The 21,557-nt window shown below is 36.5% G+C and overlaps 1 protein-coding gene across 1 annotated transcript; it reads left to right on the top strand.

Annotated features, from left to right (window-relative positions):
* The first annotated feature begins 12,007 nt into the window (after positions 1-12,007).
* LOC108672393 (serine/threonine-protein phosphatase PP1-alpha catalytic subunit) lies at positions 12,008-20,514 on the top strand. The gene is made up of 3 exons (XM_018160039.2): positions 12,008-12,188; positions 18,264-18,395; positions 20,204-20,514. The coding sequence occupies exons 1-3, from the start codon at positions 12,134-12,136 to the stop codon at positions 20,464-20,466; spliced, it is 450 nt and encodes a 149-aa protein (XP_018015528.1). The 5' UTR covers positions 12,008-12,133; the 3' UTR covers positions 20,467-20,514.
* Positions 20,515-21,557: the final 1,043 nt, after the last annotated feature.

The raw sequence follows: 21,557 nt of genomic DNA, 5'->3' as shown, positions 1-21,557 counted from the left end.
TGTGAAACAGTCACACCTCCCAGCCTGAGCACAACTTGATTTTTCTTGAAAACTCCAACTCAACTGCCTCTTCACTTCATTTTGAATTTTTCTTCATGCTCTCACAAAGAGGTTTTTGTGTGGAAGAAAATAACAAAGGAATTAGGCACTGATAATTTTCATAGGGTGTACACCATGCTGCATTTTAGCAGGTATTGTCCCAGCCTCCCAGGCAATGAATGATCGCAGTTCTCCTTTTTTGGGGAATATCACCCCCTCCCAGAGCTGTGATGACTGATGAGGTTCCAAGGGAGTGAAAGGTTCTCCAGATTTGAGCGAAACTCCCTCCTCTGATTGATGTAGGTATAGTGAACAGAGCAAAATGATATGCTCAATTGTGTCTTCTGTGTTGAGTGTTGCATGTGGGGCACTGGGCAGATGCCGGAATTGGCCAAATTGAAGCGGGCCAAGTGGGCTTTCACACCAGCATGACCAAGCCGCAGACCAGCCACAGCACATTCAAGGCTCAACTGAGCGAGGTAGTGGTCCATAGTCCACATGATTTACTGTCTCTCCCAAGCCCAGTCTGAAGGTTCACTTCCCTGAAGACTGCACTTCCTCTGACCACCAGAGTGACCAATATTTCAAGAATTTGTTCTTTAACAGACAGAGCCACTCCTCAAAGCACAAACTGGATCCGACAGAGCGATCATTTTCATGTGCGAGGTTTGCTATTCTATCAGCCACCTGCCACTTCATTCCCACCGCCCACGAATGTAAGCCTGTTACTTGTCAGAGAAAAAGCTTTTAAATAATCGCGGTTACAAGGATACCAGCAGCAAACAGAGCGATCACAGGTACAGATATGAGACAAAGTTCAATGTGTCCGTTGCGGCGCTGCCTAACGAAAAAAATTCAATAGCTACTATTTGCAAATTAACCATTTATTAATAATAAATAATGTTATTGCGGCTGGTAAAAAGTATAGAAGTGAAACACCGTAATTTGCACTTGAATTACCTGCAATAAAGTTATAGGTAATAATATGAATGTTCATTCATACGGTTAATAAGGGATATTTTAACGTATAGACGTATGACTCGCGAATGAAATAGAAATAAAAAATATTTCACTAGCTAAGCATCACCATTCGGTCATAATGAATACGTGTGTAAATTTCCATTGAGCTATGTTCATTATTTTGAACGAAGGTCGGAAATGCCTGTCGTTTCTCTGTATAGCTACATAACTCACAAACAAATGCAAAATCGGAAATATTTTCACGAGCTTAACATCACTGTTAGGTGGTTAGACATATTTATTCGAAATTTCGTTCAAATATGTTTAGAAATTTTGAGAAATTTCTTGATCATTGTGAATTTCGGCCCATATCGCTATATAATTTATATAATATATTAATGAAGATGAGATTGAAAGAAATTTTCACGAGCTAAACATCACCGTTAGGTCCTAATGAATACGTGTACCGGATTTCTCATATATGTATGCACTCATCTTGTGCACATATGAGAAACTTGCGAGGCAATTCTGAAGCACTTTTGTTGTCAGAATAATTGTTTACGCTAAGAAACTGAGAGGAAATCAATCCATGGAAATTTTTATGAAATGCGAATGTAATGACAACGCACAAAGCAATGTAACTTTCTGAGGCGCATGTTTCAGCGACGGTTCAGATATTTATAAAGTCATTCTTCTCAATAACTTGGTTAAGTTTAATAACCTTTTATATGAGGGCTGTATAAATTATCTCTGCATCTCAATAACTTGGTTAAGTTTAATAACCTTTTCGTTGCGCACTAAACTGATTCACGCGGGACGACGGCTGGGACAACAACGGCGCTGTCAGGACGAGTTCTCCCTGCTGCCACCGAGCTGAATATTATACATTATATTGAACCTCTTTAACCGATATAATATATAAATCAAGAAATATTGACGACACTAGAGTTTTTAAATCGTATCTTGAAATTATTCCCATTTGCTGGGGAGATGAAAGTTAGGAAGTGCGACCTTAAGCAACCGATTATTGTCGGCAAGGCGAAAGCTTCTGAGTATTGTTGTTAATTCTTCAGGAGGGGCAGTCAGTGTCGAATAGGACTCATCTAGCTATTAGGTATCCGCTGGTGCTCGTGTTTATTTTGGATTCGCAATTATACGCTCTTCACATACAGTATATAGAGACCATGTATATACTGTATGTTTACTCCAGCTACTCCCGCAACTCATACTCCTGAAAAGTTGTCAGCATCATATAGTTTATTTTAGTCACCCATCAATTACGATTTGTTATTATTTTCGATATCATCGCCTTTAACGTCGTTATTAATTAACCAATGCAACTTAATACATTTTGAATATAAATCTTCCATATATTCATATATTAAGCGCTGTCTTCGAATGCTGTGTTATTGAGTTATCTATTTTTATTATAATATTTGCACGTCAATATCGGTATCCACAGGCCGTGCAAATTCGGTATCCAGGCTGAATTTGGTATTCGGTATTCACAGACCAGTCATCATTTAAGTGGAAAAGCTGCATTACCTAAAAATGTAGAATAACCGGATGATTCTCAGGCGGTAGCAAAGTCTGGAAATAGACTGTCTAGGCTTACGCGAGATGTTAGGCCACTTAGTGCAAACAAATCATCGACAGGAAGAAGACATTAAAGGTAGTCCAACCACGCTGCTATCATTACCAATTCTTTCACATATATTAAATATGCTGTTTAATTGTTCATAATTTCAAATTGTTTGATCAGGAAGTGAATGATTTTTTTTCTGAGAAGTAAACTGGAAATTTTGCAAACACGAAACCGTCGTGTATCCTTAGCAGATTTCATTTAAAACGAAAGCGATTCCATATGAAGAGCAATATCATAATTCCCAATTGACATCAACAGTCTAGACGTCAGAGGAAGGTTGCGGATAACCCAGCCAACATCAACCAGTAATGGTGGGCTTGCTGCGTTCTACTTCAATACAGTTCTACGACGGGCTGGACAAATTATCTCTACAACTTCAAAGCTTGTTTATGAACGATAATCTCTTGATAAATGAGAACGTACCTGTTTCGTTTACAACCTCCTTCATGACGGCCAGTTTAAGATGTGCACCAAATTGCTTCACGCGCGACGAGTGCCGGGACATCAACGGCGCTCTCAGGACAATATGCGCATAGCCAGCAATATTTCCAGCGTCCTTACGTGAATACCAACTTAACCACTTTCACAGTGCACCTGAACTCCCTTGCGACTTTGAATATGCTGTATTGTAACCCGAGGTTACCATGACACGTTCGCAACAAATCAAATCTGTAGCATGTAATTTCATATTAAGATGATCCGGGGTTTAGGACCCGAGTTCCGCGTTGTCTTCCACCAAGCGGGCCACTTTATACTGGTGGCTGGTGCTAAGAAGAGCTAAGTGCTTGGGTAAGTGCTTGGATAGGATTTTTATTAGCAAGATTTAAATTTAGTGAACAGTGGATACAATAATTTGTAACGAGTTTCTTTGTAGTAATGCTTCATCTATCAAGCCAACTTCTGTGATAAACTGACTTTATTTATTGCCGGTTTACTGCAATTTGAATTGTTACTATTGTACTCAGAGTTAGTCACACCACTTTAATGTTCTCATGGATAAAGGTTTATTCATGTTATTCTAGGATAGTTTATTTATTTTCACTATGGTTAGCTGCATACCTAACTTACTGCAAATGTGTAACATATCCTCTCGATTCTCTTTGCTTATTTGTTTACTACTTAACTAAATTTATGAATATTGCGTGCTGATTATTATTTGTAATTTACTAAATTTCATTACTTATAACGGAAGTCAGCCTCCCTAGTCAATGTATTAATTAGGGTTATTATTTTCTCCAACAGTTACTGCTGGCCCATCTCATGCTCCCTAATTTAAATAGTAGTTTATTCAGTACCTCACTTCTTGGTTTGCATCTAAGCTATAGCATAGCTTACCCTTCAATATCCACCCTAGGCTATACCTAACCATCTGAGCTGTCTATCAGTTGTCTTGACCATTGTTCAACTTGCTAAGTTGCGTGTTTATGGACAATACATAATTCAGTCTACTGGTATTTGCTGCTGTTTCATTTTACTCCATCAATCACTTTAGTTACAAGGTTGCCAGAGACATATAAAGTGGGTCCGTCTGACCCCACCCGCATCCGCGCGCCGGCAATAGTATAATATGTCAGTGATCGCTGAAGAATTGTTTATTAGCTAACTGAAGGAAATCTATTCATCTTAGGGACCAAATTCAACTAGATAAACAGAAACGTCTTGTATTTTTTATTAAATATTCAGAATATTGCAAGTTTCGCACCACATGATAGTTATTTATCCTAAATCGTAAATTGTAAACATGTTTGAACTTAATGATTAGTTCGTAGCTAACAGAACAACTACATGGAAGCCTATAATGTCAAAATCTCGAGTTCTCGCATATATATGTCATTCCCCGTATATCTACATTATATTTGAAGAAATATTATTCTAAATAATATTTTCTTGGTAATAAAAGTAATTGCAAAAATGCGTAAATATGTAAGGTAATTAATATAATGTGAGTTACAAGACCATAATGCAAGAATAGTTCAGTTTCCCAATAAGCTAATTTCACAGGTTGTGCTCAGTGTGCACGGGTCGGTTGCGACTGAATATGTAGCATTGTAACTTAAATAATGTTTTTTTTTTAATATTTTTGATCCCGCATTGCTGTAACGGTGAGGGGGAAGTGAGGAAAATTGTCTAGTATGTTAATCGAAGATGTCAGTTAAGACTTTAGTCTGTCACATTACGATAATATAAAGCCATGTAGTATGACGTGACTCTGTTCTCGAATTCCCAATAGCAGACGTGCTTCATATTACGCTGTTCAAATTTATCACACTTTAAATTCCCTTAAAGATTGTGTTTCAGTGGCGCACAATTTACAAAATAAACGCTTTCCCGCGCGCAACGCCTCAAAATTAGACTCGCACCAAAGTATCGCAAATCACGGCCAAGAGTTCAGCGCAGCTGTTATGTCAATGAAAGGAATTTCCTAAAGTGAGTAATTTTATATTCATAAACATTAACCAACAGTCTGGAGGTCGCGGGAAGGTTGAGGACAACCCACGCAGTCATCAACCTGTAATGGCAGGCTTCTTGCATTCTAATTTAGAGCTTCTCAACTTTTTTCTAATTTTTTAGAGTATGACGAGCTGTTGAAATAATCTCTGCATTTCATTAGGGGAGTCGCTGGGCAGCAACTCTGGGTTACATTATTATGAGCTGCATTGCACGAGCTAGGGTGTCTTAGTGGCTTGCATCACGATAATTTCCTGGTAAATGACACCAATTATTAATAAATTCTATTTATAATTTTCATTGGATCATATTGGATTTAACTGCTAATTACTCTCACTTATTTGCAGCAACGATATATAATTTTATCTATTTACTTCGCCGATGATTTTGAATTCAGTTCAAAAAGTTGCTCTCACATAAATTTTACGCTAATAAATGCCCTGGTATCGGTGCATCTTATTATTATTATATTATTATAAATTATTACATTACTCTTTAGATTTTCAGTACAAAATTTAGCAAATTTTTAGAACATATTGCACGAACAAAATTATCCATCTCATATGCTAACCTTTATTATTTCACACTATTCAGTATTGAATATGTAAACTGTACACATGAAAATCAGTACTTTATAAAACATTTCTCTTGATTTGAGCTTTCCTGAGAAAATGGAGAAGTTATTCCTACAATTTCTTAGAGAACGCATGTTCATAGAAAACCACCGGACAAGCGCGGAAACTGTAATAGGTGCACATCGAGCCACTGATCAGTATTAGAAAGATGGTAAATGGCTTCATGCAAACAAAACTGATTGATATTACAAAAAATGCACCATATTGAATTGATAAATGAAAACTACTGCGAACCTCGACATTCATTTTGTTTTGCAGGAAGTGAAGGCATTTGGTCCCTCGTAGCCCACATCAAAGCGAAGATTTGCCTCTACATGAGCCAGGGTATTCTATGTGCAGCACACAATCGCATCATAATTGTTATGGTTATTCACAAGTGAAGTCATTCAATGAGACCTTATTGCCACTGCTTTAAAATAGTTTAAAAATAAGTATAATTTAATAAAGGGAAATGGAGAACTAGTGAAAAGAGTCGAGCAATATCCGATGCACCAGGGTTAGTCTTTGAAGTCAGAACATTTAGAGTTTTAGTGTATCCTTAAATTGTTCTTTCAGCCTAAATAGCTTCACCAAACTTTGCATACATTTGACACTAAAAGCAGATATATAAGAAATTCTTCAAGTTATTGGGGAGAGGTGCGGATCACGAACACAACAAAACAGGCAAGTGTACTGAGAAAATAATGCTCAGTGAATATGTATATTTATGTATTACAAGTACAACGTTCATGTAATGGATTCCGCGTAAGACCGTAGAAGTCGAGAACGAGGGAGGAATCGAAAAAATTCACACGGGCTAAACATCATCGTTAGGTCCTGAAAAAACGTGTAAAGTTTCAGTAAGCCACGTCATTAGTTTAGGAGATCATTCATGAACGCTGTGTATGTGTATAATTTTGGAGACCGGCCGAGAGACCGGACGTAAAATTGTCCGAGGTCTTAACCACGATCGTACACAAATGGTAAAGAAGAGCTATGGAAAAACATGGAAGCCATAACTATTTCAATTTACCAATTTCGAAATTGGCCCGATAATGACAACGGAAAATTTTTCAATTGAAAGAATCAGGGCTTTGCTACTTTAGAGTTATGTGGCAATTTTCACCCCAAATAAAAACCTATAACATCGTCGTTCGAACTCAACATGAACGAAACTCATAGTAGAAAATCAAATACGGAAGAATGTTGTAATTTTGACAACAAACGCCGATTGATCATCAGGGTTCTTAAATTAAAATAATCAAATGGTGTTTCATTCATTTTACACGGTGAGCTGTGGAAAGTCAACGGGAGAGCTTGTAATAGCTTGTGGCCCGATACCATAACTACGTGTAAGTTATCAGTGGCATATTTGTGCAGTTTCTGGGTATTCATTTCAGTGGCCAACTGACACCTTAAAATATATATAAAAGAGAAGACTAATTTCTCTTGGAATTTGAGATCCAATATCGGATATCGTGCATCTATGCGTACTTTTTGCTAGGCAATTCAGAAGCAGTTTTTGTTGTAAGAATAATTGTTTACGCTAGGAAACAGTGTGGGAAATTTTTCCCACCATTAATAATTTTTGTAGTTGTTTGTAAATTTGTTGGCTATATGTCGTTTTCTGTTCATGTTGCATTCTCAGCTTTGTTGTATTCAGTTTAGTTACGTAGTTTAAGAAGGTAACAGTATCCGCTAGGTGAGACACTCCTTTCTAAGCATCCACACCGTCCAGACGTCCGATCTCGTAATGTGCCTTATCTCTAACGCAGCAAGTTCTCAATTATTCAATTCTGGACAATATTCACTTCAGCCAACACTGCAACAGGAGTTACTGCTATTCTAAATGTCTTCCTGGCACTGTTTCACTACCATTTTTTTTTTTGGTGTGAATGTTGCTTTGTTTCAATGTAATTATTTACGCTCTATGTACAATTTTTTTTTCTATGGTACTCTAGATAAATCAATATTCAATTATTAATATCTATATTTAAATAAAGGCCTCCCACACTCACCAAATCTCAAATTTCGAATTAGTTACGTGGTCTCTGATGTTGGCAGAGGAACTAGTTTCCTGTGCTGTGACCCACGATTCATCATCTTTATCTTCAATTTTCCGACGCCAAAATCTCAAACTGTCCTTTTCTATTTTTCCGTCTGGAGTATCTCCCTTTAACTAATTTCATCTATATTTCTAATTTGCCTCTTACAAACTGCATTAAACACTGAGGTGCACCAAAATCTTAGGTTTGTTAATTTAGTTACTTGTTAATTATTAATTGATTCATAATTTGGAATTGTTTGCTGCATAGCTAGTTTCTGATCAATTAATTATTCAGTAAGTAGTATAATTTTCATTTCAGTATCTGGGACTCGTCGGGGCAACACCATTAAAGGAACTTGAAATTCGGCATTCAATCACTTCACTGAACCGCCCGTTCTTACAAGATTTTCTATACAACAAGCATATGAATTATCAAATTCGGCTTCCTCGTACAACTGGCCCGATCAACGCCAGTTGCACGTTAAATCAATCTGAATAAATATCAGCTGACTCTATTCTCTTTATTTGTCCGATTGTGTGAGACAATCTTTATTACTCACAACAGAGAGGAAATCAATTCATGAAAATTTTGATGAAATGCGAATATAATGACGACGCACAAAACCAATATAACTTTCTGAGGCGCATGTTTCAGCGACGGTTCAGATATTTGTAAAGTCATTCCTCTTGATAAATGTGGGATTAATGGAATGCATTGATAAATAAATGACGCAATCGACGAAACTATTCCAGAATTATGATTGGGACAGTTGCGCAGGCGAGTTCGGAGAAGTGTCGATCCAGTGAACAGCTCTGAAGTATAACAGCTCTCAACCTGCTACAGACGTCCAGACTGTTTATTAACGTTTTTGATTATAAAACTATTCCCTACGAGAAATTCGTTTGTTGATATCAGAGCTACGATCAATTCTTGGCCGTGATTTGTGATACTTTGGTGCTGGTGTGAGTTCATTTTCAGAAGCTGGGCACTGAGAAATGTTCACGTAAGTAAAGTCATATTGGAGTAAGTTCATTATAAATTATATATTTATATTGAACTTATAAATATGGTCTATTTATCACAGCATATTCTCATATTCTGAAGCATGGCTGCTGATGTTAACACTATATAATTGAAACTTAGAAGCTTCAATACTACAATCCACTTTATTACTATTTTCGCTACCCCTACCAGCGATTATCGCTGTTTCCGCTAGTACTTTCTGCGCTTCTGCAATTTTTTATCTTTATAACAGCTATATAGTGCTTTAACCACTGGGCAGGGTGGCCCAGTGGTTACAGTTCAGAGTATCAAGATTGGCGCAGAGAGGCGCGGGTTCGATCCCAGCTCTGTGCGCCAGTTTCTGGTCAGAATCGGCGAGGAGGCCGGGCGGTAAAGCACAGCAGAATTGTAGCAGTGAGTTGCGGGTTCGAGACCGCAAAATGCTGTGAATGTTCTACGATTTTAAGAATCGGCGACAGGCCTAGGGCCTAATAACGCTGAAACCGCTATTATAATTATAATTATATATATCAAACTTCATATCTTTTTTAATAACTATTCTCTTCACTTATTGGGAAATTCCGGTGCCCCACCCAGAACTACTGAACATGTCAACTTCCATTGCCATATTAGAAAACGATTTCATCCCTAACTGAATCATTATCTACCTCGCAGCTCGCAACATCATAACCAACGGCTGGATTCTGTATTTAACCCCCTCAGAAAGACACCATAGTGAGTAATTTCATACATTAAACTCTAATTGCAGTGAATGAGTAAAAATTGGCTCCGGCTGCGTTGGCCATGCTATTACATCTGTGAGTGAGTTGTCATTAAAACAGAATTGCCGACACGAGTGAAGATGCTCTTGAGCTCAGCAGGCAAAGTTTGGTCGAATGTGAAGATTTGGAAAAAATATCTGTTGTTTGAATTATCATTATAAATTTACCTCATTGCATATCTTTCTATAATCGATTATTCAGAAGTGCGCGACCGACATTGATTGGCTCACAATTTCCGCAGGCTTCCTCTGCAGCGTATATGGAAATCATATTCGTTAGCGTTTCCCCAACTATCCAGTCAAAAATATTATCTTAACAATTTAAATTCCATCTTTATTGCTGAAGCTCACAGATGTCCACCTTCTAAAAATAAAATGATCATATGTTTCCTTTCCGAATTTTATGTTCAAAGGTCAAAACATTTTAATATGCTAATTTGTATGTTCAACACCACGACTACGTGCACGTGTCATTGGCAGGTTTACCGTTGCTGCCTAGCTATACATTTACTTACTACGGACATTCTACATTATCATATAGAAAACATCATCATATACAATATTCTACTGAAATAAAGTACTTTAGTATATGAGGCAGCAAATGTGCATGTATGCGTAAACTTGTGTGGCAAGTCACAGGCAGTTGGGTTTGAACTTCGTGATTTAAGAATAAAGTAGTTGGTTATGCAAACATTTTTTCTGTTACTGCGATTCTTAACGTAGTGTTAAGTAGCTATGGGTCGTAGGCGAGCCATTAATGCAGATAGTGATAAAAATATATAGCATCTAAAATGTAGTAATTTTGATCCTACTACTGTCGTTATGGCTGATCTGTAAGTTTTTCAGTGTAGCGTTAAATCTTGACGCCGGCTCTGGTGGTGTGACGTGAGACGGGAGCGCAGTACTTTAGGCTTGTTCTTTGATGTAGTTATACCGTTGAATTCCTTGTAATAATGTTCCGTTAATTTTCAGACCTATGCAAAGTAATTTCAAACACTGTAATCAGGCACAGTTTTCAGAATAGCATTCGTTATCCTGTTAATTGTGTTAATAATGTTATTAAAATTTGCTAAGCCTACAAAGTTTGATTACTTGTGCGAATTACACTCCTGTTCAGTTTAAACGTGAAGTCCATTGCTAGGATGGTACGTAACCACCCTAGGCTGCAAGTCAGCGGATACATGCAGTATACAAACAGCAATTTTCGGGTAAACGTGCGAGGCAATTAATTTGTAGTAAAGTTTGTAGGCCTTTATAAAAGAATAAATTAGTTAGGGATACCATCATTTTCTAATACGTCGACTTCACACGTAGTGTTCAGTAGATACGAGTCGGCCGCGAATGAATCGTTTATGTTGATTGGTTATATAAGCCATTCACCCACGTCATATAATTTTGGATCCCTGAAATTGCCGTAAAGGTGATGGGAAATGAGAGACAGTAGTACGTAATCTAAGAGAGTTCCCTGCGACTTGTATCAGTCTCACCACAATAAACGAAGTCACGTGGTCTGATATAACTTTGTTATCGAGTTTCCAGTAGCAGACGTACTCCAGAATACGCTGTTCAAATTTACCTCATTTTAAATTACCTTAAAGATTGTATTTCAGTGGCGCACAATTTACAAAGTGCAGGCTTTCTCGCGCGCAACGCCTCAAAATTAGACTCGCACCAAAGTATCGCAAATCACGGCCAAGAGTTCAGCGCAGCTGTTATGTCAATGAAAGGAATTTCCTAAAGTGAGTAATTTTATATTCATAAACATTAACCAACAGTCTGGAGGTCGCGGGAAGGTTGAGGACAACCCACGCAGTCTTCAACCTGTAATGACAGGCTTCTTGCATTCTAATTTAGAGCTTTTCAACTCTTTCCATCTTTTTAGAGTATGACTAGCTGTCTTGTCAAATAATACTCAATAATGAAATAATCTCTGCACTTCTTTGTGGGAGTCGATGGGCTGCCACTATGGGTTTCATTATACTGCACCTCTCAAACGGACTGATAATTTCAGTCTCATTATATTGATGGCGCATGAGTTTTTGAAACGTAAACAGAAACAATTTTTATATGCTAGGGTTACGGGACAGTTATGATTGCTTTGGGGAGTTGGCCGGTGAATTCGCTGAATTGTCGATTAGTGTTAGATATATACACATTATAGTATTGGGGTGAAATCTCCGTACTGATTCATTAGACAAAATATGCCGAATAAATATTTACTTATTTATAGGTTTGCTTTCAATTAGCCAATAGATGACGTATGTTGCTAATTAGTACGACATATAGACAATTGTGAGAGAAGCTCTCGGTGTAAAAATCACTTTACGATATTGTTCCTGTTGGAAAATTTTTTACATATAAACAAACTAATAAAAATTGTACTAAAACATACATTTATATATTTGTTAAGCAATAACCATGCTTTTTGGAGAGCTTCATTGTAATTGTTGGAACATATCTGTGACGTCACACTCAGCCATTTTGTCTATTTTCCGAGTGGCGGGCAGAGTGGAGTAGATTTGCTAATGCAAGTGCAGCGTTAAATATTACTCGTCTCTCCTATTTACACTATTAGGTCAAGTGGCCAAGTTTTGCAATGGCAGACTCTGATAAATTGAATATAGACAGTATCATTGCCAGATTATTAGAAGGTGAGTGAAAATTGGAAGCTAGGAAGCCATTGCTTACGTTTCGTTTTTGAAGTTGGTTGCTTTAAATAACAAGATCCGATGAATTAATAACTTTTTTTTACCACTGTGAGGTATTTGTAGCCGTAGTGCGATTTCTATGCTAAGCCTTTTCCGTACTCCGTTGCTTACGTTTCTGTTTCTAATCTGAATCGATGAAGGAATTTTACGATTTACAATTCATGAAGAATGAAGATGACGAAATGATAGCGGTTTGAGTTATCGGTCATTCACTCATTTCCATGCATAGTGGCAAACCAGAGCTTTTTATAATCAGTTCATTTCTAATTTCCTCATTTACTCAAGATTTAAACCAATTTCTTAAGTATGATAATGCTGGTATCCAGGATACTTTACTGGTCTACTTATAGGACTCAAAAATGAACTTGAGGGAGAGTCTAAAAAACTCTCTGATTTGCCACTATGTAAATTCCATGTTAACAATTTGATCAACATTTTTACTGTGGCTAGCTAAACTGAAATAAATTTCACACAATATTATGAAATGTGTGAATTGAACTGTTTATCAAGGAATGGACTTAGCCTATCATTGTCTATGTCTCCTGTAATTTGGTATAGACTGAAAATGCTTCAATTAAATGTTAGAGAACATGCCAAACTTGAAAATTGGGCTGAACTACTGAAGCAATCTGTGACTGCATAGTGGCAACTGGCAAAGAACTGCAGAGAGGTTTTTTTACTCTCCTACAGCCTACTAGTTTGTTTTTGAGTCAATGAGTCCTATAGGGTAAAGTAAAGGCGGTATATTCCGACATCGTGGGTAATTCTGACACCTCTCTAGTTTTTCCTTTATATTAAATTATTATTAAGCTTTGTCTTAGTTCCATGCATTTGTTGATGGTTGAAATAGTTACGTCATACCTTATGCGCCAAACTATTGCCAAAACATGTCACTAGGTTTGGGCCGTCTGGTGGGAAAATGTTGAGATATAAAGAGACAGTGCATGCCACCCAGTGAGATCATTGAAAAATGTGTCAAAGTTTATAGTTGACCTTGCTCTACCAAATAGTGATAAACTGTTTTTGTAGAAAGAATGTTATGGTTTGAGACTTCTAAATACGTCCGTGAATATATTAGGAATCCTTTAAGTATACTTGTATTTGCTGATTTCAAGTGGTAAATAAATTAATAGATGATTAAGTCAAGAAACGGATTTAGACACATAAAAACTAATTCCAACACAACTTGAATTGGACACACACAGCTTGTTCCAAGCTGTGTGCAAAAATTAAAATTTTCTTAGTTAAAAGCCTAATAACTGTTGATTAAAAGCCTAATTAAGTAGTGTTTAATATTCAACAGCTGTCTCTTATACACATCTAGATGTGTATAAGAGACAGAGCTCACACAGCGAACGCCGGCATAGTGGCAAACCAGAGAGTTTTTTAGACTCTCCCTCAAGTTCATTTTTGAGTCCTATAAGTAGACCATTAAAGTATCCTGGATACCAGCATTATCATACTTAAGAAATTGTTTTAAATCTTGAATAAATGAGGAAATTAAAAATGAACTGATTCTAAAAAATCTCTGGTTTGTCACTAAGGCATTTACTCTATTGCATAGTGGCAAACCAGTGATTGTTTAGAATCAGTTCATTTTTAATTTCCTCATTTACTCCTGTCTCTTANTACTATCATATTAATAATATGGTAATTAATGAATATGGTAATATAATATCAATAAAGGAAAAATGAGTAAAAATCACAGAAAATGTCATTTATTTTACATCTACATCATCTACAATGAAAGAGGAAGACTTCAAAGTACTGTTAGTGATGGATGAGTACACTCTGCATGCTTCAAACGTTTTAAAATTAACTTTTATTGCAAATGTCCCGGATTACCCCGTTCCCAGGGGTAAATCGGGACGGTTTTATTTTGCGTCTGGCACCGTACAAATAGCATGTGGAATTTTTTTGAAGATGCCATTGGATAGCCCTCGCAAAGAGCTATAAAATGAGCCTAAAATTGTTTCTGAAATGTTTCATGGCAAGAAGTTATTAACAAAAAATGCTCAAAACCGTCCCTTTTTACCCCATTAAAAAACTATAACACAACATTATTTCATGAATGCAAGTGCTATTGCAAGAAAATTAAAAGTATTTCAATGTGTAGATTTAATTAGAAACTGAAATATAATAATTTTTTGATAATTTCTTTGACTTCTTTATTGACAACATTGATGCAACAAAAAATAATAGACTACAAAAGGAATGAAAAATAATTTCATCTGCCGAATGAAGAACATCACATGCTGTATCACATAAAACAAGAAAAAGTACAGATGCATGACTTGAAGTCTAGCCATATGCATGCTTGCTTAGGTACTTGAATGCCCAAGGTGAATGGCAAAACATGGTAGCAGACACAAAGGTGGTGTACCTTCACAATCTTTACATTTGTATCGTGTCTCTCTCCTCTTCTTTTCTTGTGTGCACACTGCAACGTAGATATCAAGGAACTTTTCCCTTCAATGAAGAAATGGTTTGCAGAGAGTGAAATTCAGTAACTCCTTCATGTTCCAAGGTACACCAATAAATATTTGGTACATCAACAATAATTTCTGAATGTTTTTCAAAAGAGAACTCTTCAATAGGTTCTTCAATATCAACCCACTCAGAAACAAGATTGTTTACAAGCACTTTCATTACCCACTGTCACTTCATCTTCTTAGGGAACTTCATCATTTGTCACAACACTTTCACATTCACTGCTTGTGCTGTCGCTATCAGTTCCATCAGATTCGAAATCTTTGTCACCAACCACGTAATCACTCAACACTGAACTGTCAAGTTACTTGAAGAACCTACTGCTAAAAGTGTTGCTGTTTGTTCATTAGTAAGTGAAGCTTTACGTTTACTTATGGTATAGGCAAAATTATAATTGTGTGATTTCTCAGAAATATTCTGTGAAAAATGAAAAAAATGAAAATTATATATATTGGAAAATATGTTGTATCCATAAAAAAAGTGAAGGTATCTTATTACTTAAATAATACCGTAAACTGTGGTAACTTTGACCACTTTTTTTTCAAAATGATGCAATTTTTTACTAGATAAGTTAAACTTATATTGAAACATGCAAAATGCAGGTCTATACTCTAGCTTTACTCGCCATAAATTGCTGGCTCCTGCCTCTCATAGTTTTGATGTAATTAAAAAAAAAATGTGATGGTCTTTGTTACCCCAGCTCTTGGGGTTTCTTTGACCGGGTGGTAAATCAATTTTATTTTTTGGTAAAATAACTCCAAATAACTCCATGCATTGTAGTAGAACTCTTCTAGTTACATATGCAAAAGAAAAATTTTAGGAAGATGTGTATAAGAGACAGAGCAGCTGCTGCAGCTCCCCCAGCAGTGGACGACTTGCCNCCTGGAACAATGCTGTGCTGTTATGTGTCGGGATCATCAAAACTTCATTTCAATTTTCAAACATTTTTGCATCAAAACTAAAGTTTATTTCATCAACTTGATTATAAATTTCTTGGTTTCTCAGTATTCTGTGGAGTTTAATACATCTCACATTTTTCTTGCATTAACCAAGAGAAATGCAAATGTTTGGTTGCATCTGAACAATAATTTAAAATATCAGAAAAAATTCAGCATTAATCAGTCTAAATCAGTTAAAATTTGAATATTTTTAACAGTATAAAATACATTCGAACTTTTCAAACAGTTACCCAAATTTTAGTCAAAAACTTGGCAAATAGTTGCAACATTTATTCCTGGAAAGAAATTGTTCTATTTTGAAGTATAATCAATTTTTTATTTACTGCTAGCAAAATGATTGTTAGATACCTACCCTAGTATTACTTTTTATTTTATATATAATGATAGATTAATTGATCCATGATGGACCAAAAATAGGTGTATAAATATATTTATGCAAGTTTGATTGAAAACCAGAGCAAAAAAGATATATGTGTTGCTTTAGTGCTTAATTTTTCAATATAGGATAATCAAAACTGTTACTTTTCTACTTGCTAAATTATCAGAATTTGTGCAGCTGCAGCATTCCATTGATCATTCATTTGCCACTTCAGCAATTTCAGCATCTTTGGCACCTATAGCTTCTAAATATTACCCTCTGTGGTTTGTTGCTATGCCTGAGTGCCACAAAATAATTGTGAATCTGGCCAATTTTGCCCTGTCCTATGTTTTCTTCTCTACATTTGATAAAAATATGAAATCTGCCTGTTTTGACCTGCCATTTTATGAAAATCTATTGGATCTATGGTTTTTACTCACAATTTTGAAACTTCTAAAATTCCAATTTGAATATTCCAAATTAGAGAATGTCGAGCATAGTGTGAAACCACAGATTTTTTAGAATCAGTTCATTTTTAATTTTCTCATTTACTCAAAATCTAAGCCAATTTCTTGTGTATGATAATGCTGGTATCCATGATACTTTACTGGTCTACTTAAAGGACTCTAAAATAAACTTGAGGAAGACTCTAAAAAAGTCTCGGCTTTGTTGCTGTGCTGTGTAGATCTAAACATCTGACTTGCTCTGATGCCAGACAATCTTATTTTGTTTCTTCAGAAATATATTTAATGCTTTTTCTTCCAAATTATTCTAAATTTTTGTTTAACTACTAGCTACAGACCAAGATTCTGTGTTGGAATTTTCCTAATAATAGAAATCTTGCAGCCCCTAAGTGAAATTTTCATATATTAGGAATTTTATGACCTGATTGTGCACTTATTTTGACAATTAGATAGGATGTTATTCATCTTGCAGGTCCAAAAATGGCAAGAAAGCACCAGTTGGGGATAAATTTCATACAAATACCAATTCATACAGATACAAATACCATGCCTGCTACAGTCTACGTAATTTTATGCCTACTGTTGCATTGCCCTGTAGTACACTACTACTTCAACCTTGCTATGTGAGAAGAATGTAAGGCTTCCACATATTAAAAAAATGAAAAATATCAGTGATAACTGAAATTTGTTATCTAATTATCACATATTGACTATAAAGCTGTTTTAATTTTTAGAAAATAGGAAAACAGCTGTTAGAAAATTAGTAATTCTAGTGTGGGAAACCTCTTCTAGCTGAAGCTGCAATTTGGAGTCATAAATGTCTAGATTTTAGCCATCAATCTCTTTTCCATGCAGTGGAAAGCCATTTTTGAGCCACAAACTTGTTTGCCAAGCTGCACCCAAATATTATGCCAATGTACAATTTTTCTCAAGTATTTGCCATTACATTTTTCCAGAGTAACATTGCAGTCATAATGAAATCTAGTGCAGGATATTTGACAGGATCTTGGTACCAAATTAAGGAAGTTTTGGAATTTCACATTTGTGCTCCCTATTTCTAATTGAACCAATATATCTAAATTCATATATAACATAGTATATAGTATACAGGACTTAGGAGTTTTGATATTCCAGGAAATGATAGGATTTTTCCAGTCCTGCTGTGGTAACTTGATAAATCCCTGACAAAATTAAATAGTTTAATTCTATCAACAATATTTATTTCAGTGCCCACTTATGAAGTTATGAATTATGAGGAGAAAATTCATAGTTTATTACTAATATACATCAAAATTATCAAATACATATACTTTTGGTGGTGGTGTTGAGACTGGTTATATATATTTTACTGCTTTAGCACTTATGTTGAACATTAATCCTCAAATTACTTGAAAATTTGGCCAAAATTGGAAGCAAACTAGGATGTAATTTTAATAGAAATATAAAGTTTTGTTGACACTTGTGGGCACTGATTGTTCAGCAAGCTGTACAAATTTTCCAGTTAGCTTATGTTTTATGATCATAAAATGTAAATAAGTCGTAAAATAAAATAAGTCATAAAATCTGTAACTTTCTAGAAATGAGATGCTCATATCCAAGCATTATTATATATCTCATCTAGGTTATTTCATTCATCAATAAATTTTAATTTTTGATTAACCTCGCCTGATTATTCAATTAAGCAAGGTCAATTAAATTAACACTTTTAATTAATTAAATTAATAATTGATTTACCTTTTTTTCACAGTTCGCGGGTCTCGTCCAGGCAAGAACGTTCAGCTCACAGAGAATGAGATCCGTGGCCTGTGCCTCAAGAGCCGAGAAATCTTCTTGTCACAGCCCATCTTGCTCGAACTCGAGGCTCCCTTAAAAATCTGTGGTGTGTGTGCTGATTATTAATTAATTAATAACTAGTATACCGTAAAATGGGGTAACTTAGACTGGCGGGGTAACTTAGACCACTTTTTGTTTTTATTACAAAAACCCCCACAACTCAAAAACTATTTGACATAGAAAAATTTTGTCAATGGGCATTAAAGGCCTAATACTGAGGCTACATAACACAATAGAAAGATTTAAAAAGTTTGCATATCTAATAGGTTAAAAAATTAAAAATGTGACCCACGAAAAAAAGCTATTATTTAAAGCCTGTCAGAGTATCCCCTCCAATTTTTTTTATTTTTTGGTTAAATAACTCCAGGTTTTGATGCATTGTAGTAGAACTCTTCTAGTTACATATGCAAATGACAAATTTTAGGAAAGTGTCATAGTTTGCAAATGGGGGGCGCCGCCCCCAAATGGGGTAACTTAGACCACCTAATGTCAGCCCTGATGGGGTAACATAGACCGGCTTGGAAGTTAATATAAAATTACCATATATAACATATTTTATGTTTGACAGCCTATTTATGTTTTTTCTTTATGTTTCAGACTCTACAGAGTCTTATATATGGTAACTTTAACTTAATATCCAAGCCAGTCAATATTACCCCATCAGGGCTGCCATTAGGTAGTCACATTTCCCTCATTATGGGGTGGCGCCCCCCCATTTGCAAACTATGACACTTTCCTCAAGTTTGTCATTTGCATATGTAACTAGAAGAGTTCTACTACAATGCACCAAAACCTGGAGTTATTTGGAGTTATTTTACCAAAAAATATAATTGATTTTACCACCCGGTCTAAGTTACCCCAAGAGCTGGGGTAACAAAGACCATCACTTTTTTTGAAATTACATAAAGACAATGAGAGGCAGGAGCCAGCAATTTATGGTGAGTAAAGCTAGAGTATAGACCTGTATTTTGCATGTTTCAATTCAAGTTTAATTTAGCTAGTAAGAAAATGGCATCATTTATAAGAAAAAAAGTGGTCTAAGTTACCCCATTTTACGGTACTTGATATTGATTGCTGTGAAAGAAATAATTGTTGTATTCTTTATATCTTTATTGTATAGGTACTACATACAGGTATATTATGTTCTCAGCCAGCTCTGTCCATCAACCTTATCTTATTATTCAAGGTTAGCAGGCTAATTTTTAATAGCAGTATTATTCACTATGATGACTCCTCATAATATGCGCCTTCCTTCTCCAGATAAAAATCCCCAATTTTTTTTTTTTTATATCTTCACATGTTGACCGGCTGTACTTCTCAGACTGCACACCAACCAAAATGGTGTCATGGAGCCATAATATTTCAGGGAAAAGAAGGATTTTTCCAGTCTTGCTGTGGTGTAGATGCTGTGGTTACTTAGCCCGTTAATGTCAGAAATTCCCTCAAGAATATTAAATCATTCCTAATTACACTGGGTCAATATATTGGATCCAGTGGTGTTACTAGGCATGTTTAATAGGGCTTTAATCCCCTGAAATATTCTTAAGCTACCTAAATAATTTCATGTTCCTTAATTTTTTCTCAAAGGAGATGCAAAGTACCTAACTCAATATAATATAGCCTGAAAATAGGTTCAGAATAATAATGCACCAGTCTCTAATATATAATAAACATTAGTTGGCTTAGCCCTTCTGTCCTCAAAACCTAGTGACCATATCTCTCACCCAACAGTTAGCCATTATTCTCCATTATTTGCCATTAATGGAGAATAATGTAGTTTAAATATTATAGCATTATTCTCCATTATTTGGCATTATTCTGCTATAACTGCAGCTAATGTACATCTGTTCTCAGGCGACATCCACGGGCAGTACTACGACTTGCTGCGTCTGTTTGAGTACGGAGGCTTCCCGCCCGAGAGCAACTACCTCTTCCTGGGCGACTACGTAGACCGCGGCAAGCAGTCCCTTGAGACCATCTGCCTCCTGCTTGCTTACAAGATCAAATATCCCGAGAACTTCTTCCTGCTGCGCGGCAACCACGAGTGTGCTTCCATCAACAGGATATATGGCTTCTATGATGAGTGTGAGTCATGTAACATGGCAGCCATGCCATGAGTGTGCTTCCATCAACAGGATATATATATGGTTTCCACTTTCCATGATGGGTTCATTTTATGCTGTTACTCTTCCAGATTATTAACAAGTTGATATCATACAGCACATTCATCGAAGGTTTCTCAAACATTTAATGAAAATTTCGGACAGGGTAGAGCTGCTTTTTTCAGATTCAATTGCATTCTCAAAATTTGTTCATTATATTTGCTCTGAGCGACGTTTTCCAATCCCAAAACAAGTCATTACAACAGTAAATTTTACATGTCTTATGATGATTGTAATTACTTAACAACTGCTACATTCTTAGGACACATGATTTCTATTTTTTTTTTTTTTTTTTGTTTCTTGCCCCGACAATCATGCGTACACGGAGGGTGGCTCTGGTGGTGGACAAGGGATGGCTCCAAAAGAGGAGAAAGATGTGATGAGTCAGGGCGGGTGGCCGAGAGGCAAGCTCCCTCCTCGGGCTGGCACCAACATAGAGGAGACGTGGAGGGGCATTGGCCAGGAGGGGGCAAAAATACTGAAGGGATTTTCTGCACTCAGGGCAGGCATCACTCGTTGTGCTCGTCACCCACCTCAAGTGTGCAGGATGTCAGGGAGCTGCAGTGGCTTGGGTGTAGCTGAGTCAACGCTGAGCAGTGGGGGCAGGGAAACAAGACCTCCTCAGAAACAACCGTGATAGTCTCTCCTGTTCGTCTCGGCGGTCTCAGCAAAGCGGGGGAAATCTATCAGCAGAGGTTCTGTTTTGCCTTTTTGTAGGACCTGACGGTTATGGTGCCGTCCAGCAGGAAGGGCGCTACAATATGGCCAAATCTAGACATAAGTGAAGCTTTTATAGGCCTTTCACCAAGAGATGCTAAGACGATGGGAAAAGAGGTGGAAGGGCAGGAAGTGGCTGGCAAGTAACCGTGAGCATGCCAGATCCAGCTGGGCCATTTTGAAGCATCCAGCGGCTAACCTCAAGGCAAAGTTATGAATAGTTTCATGTCTTGCGATGTTGCGAAAAGTGATGTGATCTCCAGTAGCTTGGGGTTGGGCATGTGATGGCTCTTCTTCAAGAAGCTATTGGTGGTCGACCTAGGCTTTTA

Source organism: Hyalella azteca, unplaced genomic scaffold (assembly GCF_000764305.2).
Source record: "Hyalella azteca isolate HAZT.00-mixed unplaced genomic scaffold, Hazt_2.0.2 contig13827, whole genome shotgun sequence".
In the NCBI taxonomy this organism is placed as follows: domain Eukaryota; kingdom Metazoa; phylum Arthropoda; class Malacostraca; order Amphipoda; family Hyalellidae; genus Hyalella; species Hyalella azteca.
The sequence above is the reverse complement of the archived record's forward strand: the minus strand, read 5'-3'. Positions and strand labels throughout refer to the sequence as shown.